We start from the raw sequence: 17,720 nt of genomic DNA on the forward strand, positions 1-17,720 counted from the left end.
TGTTTTGGGTCATTGGAAGGAAGTGGAAGGTCTATCTACCTTCATAAGTAAATCTTCCTCAGTGAATAGTTTGAAAGTTTAAACAGTTTGAAAATAGGTCTGGTGAGCTCACTGCAACTTTTCAGTGGCTTCGAACAGCTGATATCTTAAAACATGCATTTGCCTGAAATAAACTTTCCTTGATATACCTTAATCTGTACTAACCCCTTTGCGCTCCGAATCACACACGTATTGACCATATGATAATCTCAGTTTTCTTGTAACATCTGTATGTCATTGGACAAAACATACAGTATACAAAAACTTCTTTATATAAATGCATGCATGATATTTTGGAACACAGTGTGCTGTAATGTTTTTGGAACATTTAAGCATTCTTAATTGGCATGTGCAAGAGGATAACTGTTATTATCAGTAAGGTTTAAAAAAAAAAAGGTCACGTGAGCTTCTGAACAGTTCGAATGCTGAGGAAAGACTTTGTGATCTTTAGGACTGAGAAAAATAATAAATCACAAAAGAGGTGTACATTATGTTCTTGACATAGTTACCGGTGCTGAGAAATGGTTATTTTGCAGAAAGCTTATAGAAGTAGCAAAAGTATGAGAAAATTAGAAATCGCAAGACCCTTGGGAAACGAGAAAGAATGTAACACTTAATTTGTCACGTTGACCGAGTGGCTAAGCACACTTTTGTACACTTCGTCACCGCTTATTTAGCTTGCTTTTTTCTGTTGTGCATCTTAGTGATATTTTTTTTCTACAGTTACAGCCCAACAATTACTGCACGTTTTATGATGACCAAAGGCAGAATTGGTCCCTCATGTTTGAATCTGAGAAATCGTCAACTGACTTCTGTAAAGAGGTAAGTAACAAGTCACAAGCTCAACAATATATCTAGAATTAATCAGAATTGTTAACCATTATCTATAAAGATTTATTTCGGTGTCACAGGACGTGGGGACTAACTGAAATACCACGAGTGAATCATTCTACTCACTCTTGAATGACTGATTGCAATTTCTTTGAATTAGCTTATCATCATTTCCAAATTGATCTGCAGCATGTACTGTATTCCTCCTTGAGACGTCACTCTCTCCTCTGATCGGTAGCAAAAATGTAGATGAGGCTCCACAGAGACTAGCTAAAATTGAGGAAACACTGATCTTTTGCCATCTTTTGGTTCCTCGCCTGTGACAGACTGGACCTCACAAATTAGAAAAATACATCTTGGTTTATGGTTACTATGCAATGAAAGTATGTACTGTAGGAAGCAATAGTCTCAAACGCATGTAGCCACATCCAAACAAAGTCCCTAAAGAAAAGTTTGGGATGATTCTGCAGTGTTTTCATTCCACGTAGTACAATTATTATACAGAAAGTTGTTTAATTCATGTTATTCTTAATACTTACTAAATATTTTCCCAAAAACTATCACGATAAAAATGTTTTTTTAATGCCTCTGAAATCATGAAAAATGTCTTCACTTATTTTTTTAAATTTTTTGCTTTTAAATCATTGTTATTTTTCTCATATTTTCCTTTCTTGTTTCTCTTTTAAATAGTTTTTCTTTACTCTGTGATATGGTCTATAATGAAGAATAAAGAGCTGCAAGACTAGCCTGGTCTACATGGAGCCTTATATTCAGATTATCATCGGTTTAGAAGCCCAAACCGACTGAAAATGCTCAATATCATGCATGCACGCTAAAACAATGTTTTTAAAAAGGCAGCGGGAGCAAAACTGAGTTCGGTTGTACTTTATTGAAATATTTAACAATGTACTCACGTTATTTTTTGATCAATCCTCATCCACAAATCCATCAAAGTCCTCATGTTCTGTATCCGAAATGAACAGCTGGGCAAGTTCTCCATCAAACACACCAGGTTCCCTCTCGTCATTGTCTGAGTCAGTCTCGTTGCCCTGTGGCTCCTCAGACATTATCCCGGCGTTTACAAAAGCTCGAACAACACTGCAAGCAGACACGTTAGCCCAAGCATCCACAATCCATTCACAAATTGTGGCGTAACTCGCCCGGTAACTCGCGCTGCCTCCTAGTCTTATTAAAGCTGTGTTTGCCAGCAATGTACTCATGTTATTTCTTGATCAATCCTCATACACAAATCCATCAAAGTCCTCATGTTCTGGATCCTGTCATGAAAGGAACAGATGACAGGACCCAAAAATGCATGACTCCAATAGAAATTGACAGTTTCACAAAAGAGAGGTTTAATAAACGAGCCGAGGTCGGTACACATGCAGGCAATCCGAAAAGGCATCCAAAAAACGTGAGGCAAAAAGGCAAGGTCAATAATCAGAACAGGGTCTAGTCTTACTATGAGTCGGTGACGTGGAAACAAGGAATGCTGGAACGTGACAACAGGGTACAACAAACTGGCGACCAGAAGGAATGAGACACGAGGTTAAATGCAAGGGGTAATTAGGGTAAACGAGGCACAGGTGGGGACGCTGCTCTCAGGAGCAGTTGTGTACGAGACAGGGAAGTGGTTTGGCTCGTCACCGAGGCTCGTCCTCCAAGTGCGTGGTGATGCATCTTTCCGCCGAGCTCGCGGTCCAAAAGCCTTTTGTCGATCTTCACGTCGAGAGCGATGAGAGTGTCCAAGTCTAGTGGGACCAAACGATCCTTGGTGGCAGGGGATAGGCCTTGAAAAAATGCATCAAGTAGTGCCCTGTTGTTCCACGGACTCTCAGCTGCTAGAATGCGAAACTCAATCGTGTAATCTGACACCCTGCGCTTGCTTTGTTGTAAGGTGACAAGGGAGCGAGCTGCCTCACGATCTGGTGTGAAATACTGAAAAATTTGCTCCATAGTCTTTACGAAACAAGCCCAAGAATGACACGCGGCGGAATTGCGGCTCCATTCAGCAGTAGCCCACGCCTCCGCACGACCAGTCAGGTGGGAAATGACAAAAGCGATCTTTGCCTGCTTTGTGGGGAAGGCAACTGCCTGCAGCTTAAAATGGAGTTCGCACTGAGTGATGAACGGCTTAATATTCCCAGAATCTCCGGAGAACCTCTCCGGTCGAGAGAGCTGTGGGCAAATGTCTGCATGGTGACTGCTTCACATGGAAACGGTGGTACAGTTGCGGCATCGGGTGTTGTGCCAGTTGCTTCCTTCTTCTGAACCATATTCATTAAAACTTCAAACTGTGAGGCCACCTGTCTCATCATAATGTCCTGATGGTCTGACAGTCCCTTTAGATGAAGGTGGAGGGCAGCAAGCTGCTCATCCTGCTTCGAGAGGCGTTGACCCTGCACTTGAAGGGCTTTGTGCACCGGGTCTGATTCTACTGGGTCCATATTATGGACAGTTCGTTCTGTCATGAACGGAACAGAGGACAGGACCCAAAAATGCATGACTCCAATACAAATTGACAGTTTCAAAAAAGAGAGATTTAATAAACGAGCAGAGGTCGGTACACAGGAAGCCAATCAGAAAAGGCAACGGTATCCAAAAACTGAGGCAAAGAGGCAAGGTCAATAATCAGAACAGGGTCTAGTCTTACTATGAGTCAGTGATGTGGAAACAAGAAATGCTGGTACGTGACAACAATGTACAACGAACTAGCAACCAGAAGGAATGAGACAGGAGGTGAGATGCAAGGGGTAAGTAGGGTAAATGGGGCACAGGGAGGGAAGATACTCTTAGGAGCAGGTGTGTACGAGACGGGGAAGACAACAAACAGAACACACACCCATGACAGTATCCGAAATGAACAGCTGGGCAAGTTCTCCATCAAACACGCCAGGTTCCCTCTCGTCATTATCGGAGTCAGTCTCGTTGCCGTGCGGCTCCTCAGAAATGATGGCGGCTTTTACGAAAGCTTGAACAACAGTGCAAGCAGACACGTTAGCCCAAGCATTCACAATCCATTCACAAATTATGGCGTAACTCGCCCGGCGCTGCCTCCTTGTCTTAGTAAAGCTGTGTTCGCCATCTGTCATCCATTGCTTCCACGCCGCTCGCAACTTCACTTTGAACGCCCTGTTTACACCGATGTCCAACGGTTGGAGTTCCTTCGTCGAGCCTCCCGGAATGATGGCAAGCTCCGAGTTATTGCACTCAGTCGAATGGTGACTGTAAAGACGCTTCACCCGGCTATTCTTTGGTCATTAATCCATTGCTCGAGTTGGTCTTCCAACTCGGGCCACCTCGCCATGTTTCCACGGAAATTCAGCTTTGTCTTCTTGACTTGGCGAAGCTCGTTTTCCTGCTTCCTCCTCTTGCGAACCATGGATTTGCTGATCTTGAATTCTCTCGCGGCTGCTCGATTCCCATGTTCCTCCGTGTAACTAATAGCTTGCAGTTTAAACTGTGCTTCGTAAGCGTCTCTTCGTACGTGCCATTTTTGTGGGTCCTTAGCCAAACCGATGCACATACTGGCGCTATATACCTACTGGGGGCGTGCCTTTAGCGTCCTCTGTCACACGCACCCTCAGTCACGTCCGCCTTCCTCTATTTAAGCAGCGTGTCAGCAGGACAGCTCGACTTCGCCGAGGTGGAGCGAGCTGTTTAGCTCCTTAACTCGTTAGCTTTTTAGCTCGCAGCTGGGCTAGCGAACACCACAAACAGTTAACGTTCCCTAAAGTGTCTCTGTTGTGTGAATCTACGCGCTGCACATGGAGGAAGGCTTGGGGTATTGCACGGAGCCAACACTGGCGAGAGTTTACCGGTCCGCTGGCGTTCCATGAGCCCACTTGCGGCTAATGACACACCCGTCCAACTGTGTCGGCTCACTATAACAATGACCATTTATCAAGTCTGGAAAAACTATCGTTGTCCATTTTATTTATCGAACGATAAGTCGAGATAGTAATTATCGTGACAGGCCTATGACTACTTCAGTCCCACAACTGCCATATTAATCTTTTTTAGATCTTCAGTTTAAAATTAAAATACATTTTACTCAATTGATTGCATGATTGACAGCAACCATAGCATTTTATAACAGTCATGGAGCACCAGTTTAGGTACAAATGCAGTGTGAGTGATGGAGGTGGGGAAGCCCTTTTACATTGATCTTTGCTCTAATGGTAACATGCATACAGTTATGTAGAGGAACTGCTGATCAGATTGCTGACCGGCGTGCTGACCTCAGTGTTGCGTCTCTGCTTTTGGCAGATGATGTGGTTCTTTTTGGTTTCTTCAGCTGTCACTGGAGCGGTTTGCATCTGAGTTTTTATGGTACATCACTGTACAGTATATTATATCAAGTAAGGTATAATTTGTTTCTCTCAAAACGGAAATTGAAAAGAAATGTTTTTAAAATTTTAGGATGAAGCTTCAACATTAGGAATCCATCCATTTACTGTACCGCTTATCCTCACTAGGGTCGCGGCCGTGCAGGAGCCTATCCCAGCTGACTTTGGGCGAAAGGCGGAGTACACCCTAAACTAGTTGCCAGCCAATTGCAGGACACACAGAATTAGACAACCACTTGCACTCACATTCAGACCTATGGGCAATTCCGAGTTTTAAATTAACCTACCATGCATGTTTTTGAAATGTGGGAGGAAACCGTAGTACACCGAGAAAACCCACCCAGGCACGGGGAGAATATGCAAACTCCACACAGGTGAGGCCGGATTTCAACCCGGGTCCTCAGAACTGTGAGGCAAATGTGCTAACCAGTTGTTCACCGTGCCGCATATTAGAAATGTAAACAAAATATTGCATATTGTAGTACTTAAGTGTGTTAAGTCTTTTGCTCATGGTATGTATATTTTTTTGCATTAGGTGTGTTTGGCAAAGGCAAACAGCTGCGACGTTTTAGATGCAGTGGTGACTCAGGATCTAAGTCTCGGGGAAGGCCAGGCAGTACAATACGGTGACTCTTTGGAGGTGACGTACAGAGGCTGGCTCTTGCAGAACCACACAATTGGACAGGTCACATATCAAAACCAAACAGAAATATCTGTTCAGTATTGGTGGAGTTTCATGTACAAATATGAACGATTAATGACCTTTAACATTTCATTTCAGATGTTCGACTCCAACCAAAAGAAAGACAAGTTGTTACGGCTGAAAATTGGAGCTGGAAAAGTAATTCAAGTAAGATAAACTTATTTTACTTTAATTCTTGTTTTGTTTTCTTTGCAACTATTTTTGACTAAGCGCACAGAGCATTTTAGAGGTGATAGATTTTTTTTTTTTCTTAGCAATGCCACAATGATCATACTGTATATACAGTGGGTACCGAAAGTATTCAGCCCCCCTGAAATCTTTCTCTTGGTTATATTGCAGCCATTTGGTAAAATGTTTATTTTTTTCCCCCCTCAATGTAGACACAGCACCCCATATTGACAAAAAAAAACAGATTTTAAAAAAAAGAAAAACTGAAATATCACACACAGAGCCATAAGTATTCAGATCCAGTGCTGTGACACGGATATATTTACCTCTGGTGCTGTCCATTTCTTCTGATCATCGTTGAGATGGTTCTACACCTTCTTTGGAGTCCAGCTATGTTTGAATGTACTAATTTGACTTAATTAGGAAAGGAACACACCTGTCTATATAGTGCATTTCAGAACAAATGAGACTCATGAGGTCGAAGGAACTGCCTGAAGAGTGCAGAGACAGAATTGTGCCAAGGTTACAAAAAAACGTCTGCTGCACTTAAGGTTCCTAAGAGCACAGTTGCCTCCATAATCCTTAAATGGAACACGTTTGGGACGACCAGAATCCTTCCTAGAGCTGGCCGTCCGACCAAACTGAGCAATCGGGGGAGAAGAGCCTTGGTGAGCGAGGTAAATAAGAACCCAAAGATCACTGTGGCTAAGCTCCAGAGATGCAATCGGGAGATGGGAGAAAGTTCTAGAAAGTCAACCATCACTGCAGCCCTCCACCAGTCGGGGCTTTAGGGCAGAGTGGCCCGAAGGGAGCCTCTCCTCAGTGCAAGACACATGCAAGGAGTCCAAGATGGTAAGAAATAAGATTCTCTGGTCTGATGAGGCGGCACGGTGGACGACTGGTTAGAGCGTCAGCCTCACAGTTCTGAGGACCTGGGTTCAATCCCCGGCCCCGCCTGTGTGGACTTTGCATATTCTCCCCGTGCCTGTGTGGGTTTTCTCCAGGCACTCCAGTTTCCTCCCACATCCCAAAAACATGCATGGTAGGTTAATTGACAACTCTAAATTGCCCGTGGGTGTGAATGTGAGTGCAAATGGTTGTTTGTTTGTATGTGCCCTGCGATTGGCTGGCAACCAGTTCAGGGTGTACCCCTGCCCGATGATAGCTGGGATAGGCGTGAGGAGAAGCGGCTCAAAAAATGGATGGATGGTCTGATTTGACCAAGATAGAACTTTTTGGCCTTAATTCTAACCGGTATGTGTGGAGAAAACCAGGCACTGCTCATCACCTGTCCACTACAGTCCCAACAGTGAAGCATAGTGGTGGCAGCATCATGCTGTGGGGGTGTTTTTCAGCTGCAGGGACAGGATGACTGGTTGCAATCGAAGGAAAGATGAATACAGCCAAGTACAGGGATGTCATGGACGAAACCCTTCTCTCCAGAGTGCTCAGGACCTCAGACTGGGCCGAAGGTTCACCTTCCAACAAGACAATGACCCAAAGCACACAGCTAAAATAACAGAGTGGCTTCAGAACAATTCCGTGACTGTTCTTGAATGGCCTAGTCCGAGCCCTGACTTAAACCCAATTGAGCATCTCTGGAGAGACCTGAAGATGGCTGTCCACCAACGTTCACAATCCAACCTGGCAGAACTGGAGAGGATCTACAAGGAGGAATGGCAGAGGATCCCCAAATCCAGGTGTGAAAAACTTGTTGCATCATTCCCAAAAAGACTCATGGCTGTAGTAGCTCAAAAGGGTGCTTCTACTAAATACTGAACAAAGGGTCTGAATACTTATGGCTGCATGATATTTAAGTTTTTCTTTTTTAATAAATCTGCAAAAATTTCAACAATTCTGTTTCTTTTCTTTCAAAATGGGGTGCTGTGTACATTTGAGGAAAAAAATAAATAAAAATGATGAATATAACATCCATCCATCCATTTTCTGTACCGCTTTATCCTCACAAGGGTCGTGGGCGTGCTGGAGCCTATCTCAGCTTTTTTCGGCCGAGAGGCGAGGGACACCCTGAAGTGGTCGCCAGCCAATCCCAGGGCACATTTAAACAAACAACCATTCACGCACACATTTACACCTAAGGGCAATTTAGAGTCTTCAATCAACCTATCAAGCATGTTTTTGGGATGTGGGAGGAAAGCGGAGTGGCCGGAGAAAACCCACGCAGGCACAGGGAGAACATGCAAACTCCACACAGGCGGGGCCGGGATTTGAACCCCGGTCCTCAGAACTGTGAGGCAGATGTGCTAACCAGTCGTCCGCCTAGCAATATAACAGAATGAAAAAATTTAAGGGGGTCTGAATACTTTCTGTACCCACTGTAAATGGAAGGCCACGATTTAGAGCACAGACATCCACCAAAGGTGAACTAGTCATTAACAAGAAAACAAATCAAAGAGCTTTGTATGTCTGTTTTGTTTGTTAGTGAGCAGGCTAGTTCCTAATTAATGGAGGATGAAGAACAGACACTGGTGTCAATATGATTCTGGGGCTTGGACAGTTCCAACGGTACCATATTGACTCCCATGGTAAAAAAATAAACTAAATGCACCTTTATGCAGATCCTCACCAACAATGGTTGAAATTGGTTGTTGAAATGTAAATGGTTATTCCTTCATGCACCCTTCCTCTAAGTTTTGTGGCCTTTTGTTTAACAGTCTCCGATTTCTATGGTTATGAATTATGATGATATCAAGTCAAAAATGCAGATGCAAATTGACACGAAATCTACATGACTGCCAGACTTGATTACATTATGTTTACGGAGAATGAGTCCAGCATGCACCAAGAATATTTTTTTACTGTTGTTTGAACACCTCGTGTTTTTAAACATTTTTTTTTTATACCCTTGTTGTTTGAGCAGGGATGGGAGAACGGGCTGCTGGGGATAAGAAAGGCTGGCTGTCGTCTTATTGTTGTCCCACCGAACCTTGCTTATGGAGCTAAAGGTGTGCCTGACTGTGTTCCAGCTAACAGCACTCTTATTTTTGAAGCAGCACTAAAACGGGTGAGCACCTGTACATTTTGCCGCTAATCCATCGAGATTTGCCAATACGGTATTCAGCCATATGATAAATTTGTGCCATTGACTTTTTTACGAAGCAGTAATTTCAGTTACAGATTTTGGGTATTACATTAGTTAATAATTTTTAACAAATCAGTACCACGACTCTCGAGATATGTATCAGGGATGCACCAAAATGAAAATTCTTCACAAAAACTGAAAATTTGGAAACCCAAGGGTGAAAACCGAAACACAGAAATTATTTGGCCAATTATTAGTAAAATTGCAGTTATGGTTATGACTGTGTACTAACCTCACTAAAAGCGAGGCAATGCGGTTGTATAAATTAATATTACTGTTTCAAAGAATAAACCAATTATGAAATGAAATAAAATTTATCAAGCAGCGTTCCAACAATGCACACACAGGGCTTTATGGAATGGGAAAACGTTTTCTTTTTTTTTTTTTTTTCATATCAGTCGATAACTATATATCATAATATAAAATAAAACCTTTTTCCATCTTAAATGTTCGCTTCCTCCTGGAAGCCGTCACCTTATCGTGGTGGAGGGGTTTGTGTGTCCCAATCATCCTAGGAGCTAAGTTGTCTGGGGCTTCAAGCCATGGCAAACAGGACCTAGGCGAGGGACCAGACAAAGCACGGCTAAAAGACTACTATGATGAAAAAATATAAGTGGATCGAGGTTTCCCTTGCCCGTACACGGGTCACTGGGGCCCCCCTCTGGAACTTGGTGGGGCTCCAAGGTGAGCGCCTGGTGGCCGGGCCTGCACCCTTGGGGCCTGGCCGGGCAGAGCCCGAAAGGTTAACGTGGGTTTTGCTTCCCACGGGCTCACCAGCTGTGGGAGGGGCCATAGGGGTCTGGTGCAGTGTGAGCTGGACGGTGGCCGAAGGCGAGGACCTTGGCGATCCGATCCCAGCTACAGAAGCTGACTCTAGGTACGTGGAATATCACCTCTCTGGCAGGGAAGGAGATCGAGCTGGTGTGTGAGGTCGAGAAGTTCAGACGAGATATAGTCGGACTCTCCTCCACACATGGCTTGGGCTGCGGTACCAGTCCTTTCGAGAGGGGTTAGACTCTCTTCCACTCTGGAGTTGCTTACTGTGAGAGGCGCCGAGTCGTTCAGAGTACCTGCCCTTTTTGGAGTCCTTGGTGGGGGTGCTGGAGAGCGCTCCCGCTGGGGACTCCATCGTTCTGCTGGCGGACTTTAATGGGCAATGACAGTGAGTTGGCTCCGATGGTGGGGGAAGATGCCGGTCCGACGTGACAGGCCCAAATGTATTGTGAGGGTCTGCTGGGAACGTCTGGCAAAATCCCCTGTCAGAAGGAGTTCCAACTCCTACCTCAGACAGAACTTTGCTCAAGTCCGAGTGGACAATGTTCTGCGCCTCCATTGCTGAGCTGGCCGACCAGAGCTGTGGCCGTAAGGTGGTCTGTGTCTGTCGTGGCGGCAATCCCCGAACCCGTTGGTGGACACCAAAGGTGAGGAGCCGCCAAGCTGAAGGAGTCCTAACGGAGTCCTTTTTGGCCTGTGGGACTCCCGAGGCAGCTGATGCGTACCGGCTGGCCAAGCGGAAGTAGTTCGGTGAGGCCATGGAGAAAGACTTCCGGACGGCTACGAGGAAATACTGGTCCAGCATCTGGCGTCTCAGGAGGGGGAAGGAGTGCACCACCAACAGTGTGTATAGTGGGGATAGGGCGCTGCTGACCTCGAATCGGGATGTTATGAGTCGGTGGGGGAGAACACCTCCTCAATTCCACCGACACGCCTTCCCAGGAGGAAGCAGAGTCTGGGTTCTCTGAGGCGGGCTCTCCTATCTATGGGGTTGAGGTCACCGGGCTGATTTAAAAAACTCCTTGGTAGCAAGGCCCCAAGGGTGGATGAGATTCGCCCTGGATGTTGTGGGGCTGTCCTGGTTGACACCCCTCTGCAACATCGCGTGGACATCGGGGATAGTGCCTCTGAATTGGCAGACTGGGGTGGTTGTCCCCCTTTTTAAGAAGGGGAACCGGAGGATGTGTTCCAACTACAGGGGGATCACACTCCTCAGCCTCCCTGGTAAGGTCTATTCAGGGGTGCTGGAGAGGATGGTCCGTCGGGAAGTCGAATCTCAGATTCAGGAGGAGCAGTGTGGTTTTCGTCCTGGCCTTGGAACAGTGGACCAGCTCTACATCCTCAGCAGGGTCCTCCAGGGTGCATGGGAGCTCGCCCAACCAGTCTACATGTGTTTTGTGGACTTGGAGAAGGCGTTCGACCGTGTCCCTCGGGGGGGGGTCTTGTGGTGGGTGCTTCGGGAGTATGGGGTACCGAACCCCCTGATACGGGCTGTACGACCGGAGTCAGAGTTTGGGTCCGCACTAAGTCGGATTCGTTTTCGGTGAGGGTTTGACTCCGCCAAGGCTGCCCTTTTGTCACCGATTTTGTTCATAACTTTTATGGACAGAATTACAAGGCGCAGCCGAGGCATAGAGGGGGTCCGATTTGGTGGCCTCAGTATTGCATCTCTGCTTTTTGCAGATGTGGTTCTGTTGGCTTCATTAAGCCGTGATCTACTACTCTTACTGTAGCAGTTCGCAGCCGAGTGTGAAGCGGCTGGGATGAGAACTGGCACCTCCAAATCTGAGACCATGGTCCTCAGTCGGAAAAGGGTGGCGTGCCCTCTCCAGGTCGGGGATGAGATCCTGCTCCAAGTGGAGGAGTTCAAGTATCTTGGGCTCTTGTTCACGAGTGAATGAAGAATGGAACGGGAGATTGACAGGCGGATCGGTGCAGCGTATATAGTGATGCGGACTTTGTATCGGTCCGTTGTGGTAAAGAAGGAGCAAAGCTGAAAGGCGAAGCTCTCAATTTACCGGTCGATCTACGTTCCTACCCTCACCTATGGTCGCGAGCTGTGGGTCGTGATCGAAAGAAAGAGATCCCGGATACAAGCGGCCAAAATGAGTTTCCTCCGCAGGGTGTCCGGGCTCTCCCTAAGAGAGAGGGTGAGAAGCTCAGTCATCCGGGAGGATCTCAGAGTAGAGCCGCTGCTCCTCCACATCGAGAGGAGCCAGATGAGGTGGCTGGGGCATCTGATTCAGCTGTTTCTCGGACGCCTCCCTGGTGAGGTGTTCCGGGCATGTCCCGCCAGGAGCAGACCTCTGGGACGACCCAGGACACACTGGAGAGACTACGTCTTTCGACTGTCCTGGGAACCCCTCGGGATCCCCCCCGGAATAGCTGGATGAAGTGGCTTGGAAGAGGGAAGTCTGGGCGTCCCTGTTAAAGCTACTGCCCCCGTGACCTGACCTCGGATAAGTGGTAGAAGATGGATGGTTGGATGGATGGATGGATGTTTGCTGTTACTCTTAACCTATTGGTTTAAATATTTTTTTTCTGTCAAAAGTCATGGAAACAATGAGTCCCAGCCCTGGAACAATGAGTCCCTGCAACTTACCATCATGGAATACAGATGCAGTAGTCCTATGCTATATCAAGGTTCTTGCTTCGTGATCCCGCTACATTGTAGATTTTTTTTTTTTCAGTTGTTACTCTTTAATATTTTATACAATATTTTTGTGTTATCCATTGCTCTTGCTCTCTCTCAATATATTGTGTTTAGGCCTGCCATGATAGCGAATATTTTTAGAACAACATATTTTCCCAAATACTTTCAAGATAAACGATAGTATCAATGTTTTTTTTTACGCCACTGATATAATGATATGATCATAATGAATTAGATACATCTTACAATTTTTTCCCTGGTAATCAAACATATGAACATAGCTGTATAATGTTGTCTCATACACTAACAAGTAGGGCTCAATTTCACAATAAGAGCAAGTGAATAAAAAGACAAAGTTATGTTTAATTAAAGTGCTGAACATAAAGCGAAGCAAGTTCATTTATATAGTGCATTTCATACACAAGGTAACTCAATGTGCGTTACATGATTAAAAGCATTTAAAAACAAGGGAAAAACAGCTTATAAACATTTAAAACAAAGAGAAAAATACAAGTAGAATTAAAACAGCAGTGCAAGAAATATTTAAAAGTGGAAAAGCTCTAAAAAGCATGAGGAAAAAAGTTTTTAACCTGGACTTAAAAACATTCACACTTGGGGCTAACGTCACTTCTGTTGGCAACTTATTCCATTTGTGTGCAGCATAATTGCTAAATGCTGCTTCACCATGTTTGCTTTGGACTCTGTGCTCCAGTATTTGACCCGAGTCTGTCGATCTCAGAGCACCACCGCGTATATATGCCATTAGCATTTCTTTCCTGTATTCAGGAGCTTTAAAATCTATTCAAAAGTTGACTGGGAGCCAGTGTAGAGACTTTAGAATTGGAGTAATATGCTCTGACCTCTTTGTTCGGGTCAGAACACGAGCTTCAGCATTCTGAATGAGCTGCAGCTGTTTTGGGTGAGTCCAGTCAGAAGACCATTACAATAGTCAAGTCTACTTGAGATAAAAGCATGGATGAGCTTCTCCTGGTCTGCTTGGCACATGCAAGCCTTCACTTCAAAATAATCAATTAACATCACTGGCAACATCTCCTCATTGAATATATTGCGTTACCAAAAATATCAGCGGAATGAAAAAATCTATTCTTTCACTGGCAGTCGTTTCTTCAAGCTAACGACTAATGTTGAGGCAGTCAAGCACATGAAAACAAGTGAAATGTTTTCACCCCCCTTAATAAATGAAATCACCATTTAAAAACAGCATTTTAAGTTCACTTGGGGTATATTTAGTTGTAGTTTTTATTTTTTACATATAGTGTTTTGGCAAATATTTTTCTGACAAAATAAGGGAGGTAGCAATCTTGTCGTCGTCGTTTTTTTATTGCAAAAAATAAAACTGTGAAGAGAGGAAAAGGTATAAATCTTACGAGTTGTCACCCCTTACTGAAGACGAAGCAAAACAATCACCTCTTGTTATACAGAAGTGAGAGGCAAAGGAAAGCAAAACAATTATCCTTGTCCAGCTGCACTCAACTTATCTTTATCGAAAAACCGCTGGTAGTCACAAAATGGCTGGGAACAACCAGGACGCACAAAATGGCCGGAAAACAGCCAGCAGTCAGAACATGGAACAATAAAGCATGTGAAAACATACATTTTCCAACTCAATATGAAAAATTATATTTGTCTATATGTATTTATGTATATATGTGTGTGTGTGTGTATACACACACACGTATATATTTATATTGTATATATGTTTGTATATACAGTATGTATGTGTGTGTGTATATGTTTTTCTTGTAAATAGGACATTGTTTATGTGCTGTAGGTGAAATTTTCCAAAGACTATGGCTCTAATCAGGCCACTGCCAGTTCCAGAGATTCTGGTACTCCCTCCCCTGCCCCTAGTGTTGAGATTCTGACCCCAGACCCACCAGTACAAACAACTGCATTGGATTCAGGCAAAAAAGGGTGAGGCATACGCCTAAAAAAAAAACAAAATCGACTATCGGATTATCCGTTATGCTTTTTTTACATGTTTTGTTCCCCCTAGGGAGACACCTTCAAATTCTCTTCGTGAACAGCTTATAGTAAGTAATGCCTGGTGACTGTTCTCACACTTAATGTGACAGAAAATGTGCTTTTTTTTTTTTGTCCCAATATAGACTACAGATTCCACAAAGGCCAAGCTGATATCTCGTATGGCAAAGATGGGCCAGCCCATGTTACCCTTTCTAACATGCCAGCCTGAGTCCAGTGACTCAGAGTTGGAGGTGAGTGTCAAGCTGTTAGAGATTTATACTGAGCATATGGTTATGTAACTCAGAGCCACAAAGAGTAATAATAAGTTTACAAAAAAAAAGTCCAGAAACACTTGGTATTTGAGATTCAGTGACACTGATGTGTTATTTTGTTTGTACTCTTCATTTTTGTATCTGTCACATTCTGGGGCTGCTTTGTTATATTCGGCAAAGGGTGTGTTGAATTCGTGCAGGGCGCAGTAACTCAAGACTATCAAAGCATTCAAGGAAGACAATGTCCTGCCCAATGTAAGAACGCTAACTCGTGGAACTTGGAGGAACTTGTAGTTCCTCCAACAGAGTAATGACCGCAACCATCCATTTTCTGAGCCGCTTATCCTCACAAGGGTCGCGGGAGCGCTGGAACCTATCAATGCCATCATCGGGCAGGAGGCGGGGTCCACCCTGAACTGGTTGCCAGCCAATCGCAGGGCACTTAGAAATAACGCACTCACATTCACACCTACGGGCAATTTAAAGTCTTCAATTAACCTACCCTGCATGTTTTTGGGATGTGGGCGGAAACCGTAGTGCCCGGAGAAAACCCACGCAGGCATGGGGAGAACATGCAAACGCCACACAGGCGGGGCCGGGGATTGAACCACGGTCCTCATAACTGTGAGGCAGACAGACGCTCTAACCAGTCGCCCACCGTGCCGCCTGACCGAAACCACACAGCTTAAAATACTTTGTGCTTTGTGTTTGTGCAAATACTAATAGCTTACAGTCGACATTAACTCGCACACATTAGCAGTAGCTAGCTAGCTAGCTGGGTAGTTTAGATTAGCACACTGTGTGGGTCAACTTCCCAGATCAAATCAATTTTAGCTTGTGAAGAGGTTCCATATTAATAAATATGCGATACTATATTGCAGTCGTTATAAGATCATACCTGCATATGAAGCATCATTTCTATCCTCTTCCATGGCAAATGTGACAAAGATTCCATGCACCTGACCTTACTGGGCCAAATTCTAAACGACCCTCGTCGTGCTGTTCTAAGGAAGGTACCATTTTAAATTGAGGGATTACTAAAATGTTATGTTATATCGGCAGTTTTATTGACTTAACTGCATAAATCATTAAAAAAAAAAAAAAAAACTTGACTCACAAGTCTCACCTATATAACTAGGTAATGTGCTAAACACACTTTTTTGGTATATTTCAAAATGTTTTGGAGATGTATTATCTGCTGCCCTTTTATTGCCTTCTCACTAAAACTGTAATTGAACCACTATGAATGAATCTATTCCATATGGTTGTTAACTACAGTAGAACTTCAATTCACAAACTTAATTCATTCTGAGATTCTGTATGCGGACTGAAGCAATTTTTTTCCCCATTTAAATGAATGGAAATAGAATGTTTCTTCCCAGGAACACAGGTCCAGCCCTGCCAGCCGGATGCTGCCGGAACCGCGACACTTTCCAGGGCTTCCTAAAAGCACAATCACTTTTCACTTTCTTGGGAGTCATAATTTAGAGTCCCTGTCCCCCAAAGGTTTTGAGTACCTCTGGCTTAAAGCCTCCCCTTGTTTGAATCCTGTATTAAACTTCCAGTAGTTTTAGTGTTTACAGTTTCTGACACCATCTCATTTTGTGCAGGATACCACCACCGGTAGAGCCAAGGATCTGCTTGTTGCACAGTCTTGTGTGCAGATCTCCTCGACTGCCCCACTTCAAGCACATGGTAACCTTTATTCTGCTCTGTCAAAGTCATTCACCCTGCCCTGCAGAATCTAAAATAATTTACAGTGGAACCTCTATTTAAAGGACAAATCGGGGCGGGGGGGGTCGTCCTACAATTATCTAATTAGTTTATTGATGTTAACCTCCTCCTCCTCCACCGATTGCTCAATAGGCCAGGTTTTTATTACCTTGTGCATAAACCTTATCTTGTGTGGATTTTATTCCTCGGTGGCAGTGAATGGGATCTTGTGTGGTTGTTATTCTCCTTGAAACCAGTCTCTAAACTGCACAACCTGTGCAGTTTAGAAATATAGCTATTACAATAAAAATACATTGTTGAAATTGCTGTCGTGGGACCTTTTACCTTTTTTGTTTGGACTGCGTACTGGAATGGGAGTCGACTCGCGGGTGTTGAATTCCTGCAAGATGGACGATATGAAAAATTCTAATCAGTACCGGCAACAGATGTTACATTGTAATGTGAACTAGTGGGACTAAATTATGTTTTTATGTCCCAAGGATTGAAGGAGCGTGTTTGCTCGCTAAATGTAGCCAACATGAGCTGCAAACAAGTTACCTTCGTCTTCGTCGGGGGAAGCTCGTGATGAAGCTCGGCTGGCTATCCAGACGGAGTTCACTCATCACGATTCCGATCACATTTACTCAAATCCTGATCGGCAGACGATGAGCCGTCAAGCTGCCGAGAGCATCTCGCCATATGTATGAGCCGACATTTTACATTTTGATTAGTTTTTATTTTTTTTGGTTGAAATTATTTTTTTTTGTCTTCTCTCTTTTCCGCCATTATGTTTGCCTTCTGTCATAGTCTCCCCTGCCTCTTCCTTCTTCTTCCTCTTCTTCAATCTGAGGGAGGTACGTTCACCTCAAGGCATTGTTGCCCTCTACAGGGTGGCATTCCTCATTGCAGTTATCCAAAGGCTTGACAATCACACAAACTGCACAAGACCCTCCCCTACCCATCCCTGTTAAAAAACGCCATTGATGTCTTAGGCAGAAAGAGAAGAGGAAAGCACAGAGCCTAGAATTGAATGTTGGGGCTATGACAGGAAAATCTCAGGAGTTGGTTGACATGATGATTAGGAGAAAGGTTGATATATTGTGTGTCCAGGAGACCAGGTGGAAAGGCA

The 17,720-nt window shown here is 44.3% G+C and overlaps 1 protein-coding gene across 6 annotated transcripts in view; it reads left to right on the plus strand.

Annotated features, from left to right (window-relative positions):
* The first annotated feature begins 467 nt into the window (after nucleotides 1–467).
* The window catches only part of LOC133475437 (ubiquinol-cytochrome-c reductase complex assembly factor 3-like), a 65,373-nt gene continuing 48,120 nt past the window's right edge, over nucleotides 468–17,720 (plus strand). Inside the window, exons 1-8 of one of the 6 annotated variants that reach the window (XM_061768288.1) lie at nucleotides 479–861; nucleotides 5,755–5,904; nucleotides 6,001–6,069; nucleotides 8,972–9,115; nucleotides 14,413–14,555; nucleotides 14,638–14,674; nucleotides 14,750–14,857; nucleotides 16,489–16,573. In XM_061768288.1, the coding sequence (XP_061624272.1) occupies nucleotides 820–861; nucleotides 5,755–5,904; nucleotides 6,001–6,069; nucleotides 8,972–9,115; nucleotides 14,413–14,555; nucleotides 14,638–14,674; nucleotides 14,750–14,857; nucleotides 16,489–16,573 (778 nt within the window). In that variant the 5' untranslated portion in view covers nucleotides 479–819. Of the gene's footprint in view, nucleotides 862–5,754; nucleotides 5,905–6,000; nucleotides 6,070–8,971; nucleotides 9,116–14,412; nucleotides 14,556–14,637; nucleotides 14,675–14,749; nucleotides 14,858–16,488; nucleotides 16,574–17,720 lie in introns of those variants that run through there. The other 5 variants (XM_061768287.1, XM_061768286.1, XM_061768284.1 and 2 more) reach the window with 5 other exon arrangements.

This window comes from Phyllopteryx taeniolatus, chromosome 3 (genome assembly GCF_024500385.1).
Source record: "Phyllopteryx taeniolatus isolate TA_2022b chromosome 3, UOR_Ptae_1.2, whole genome shotgun sequence".
NCBI lineage: Eukaryota > Metazoa > Chordata > Actinopteri > Syngnathiformes > Syngnathidae > Phyllopteryx > Phyllopteryx taeniolatus.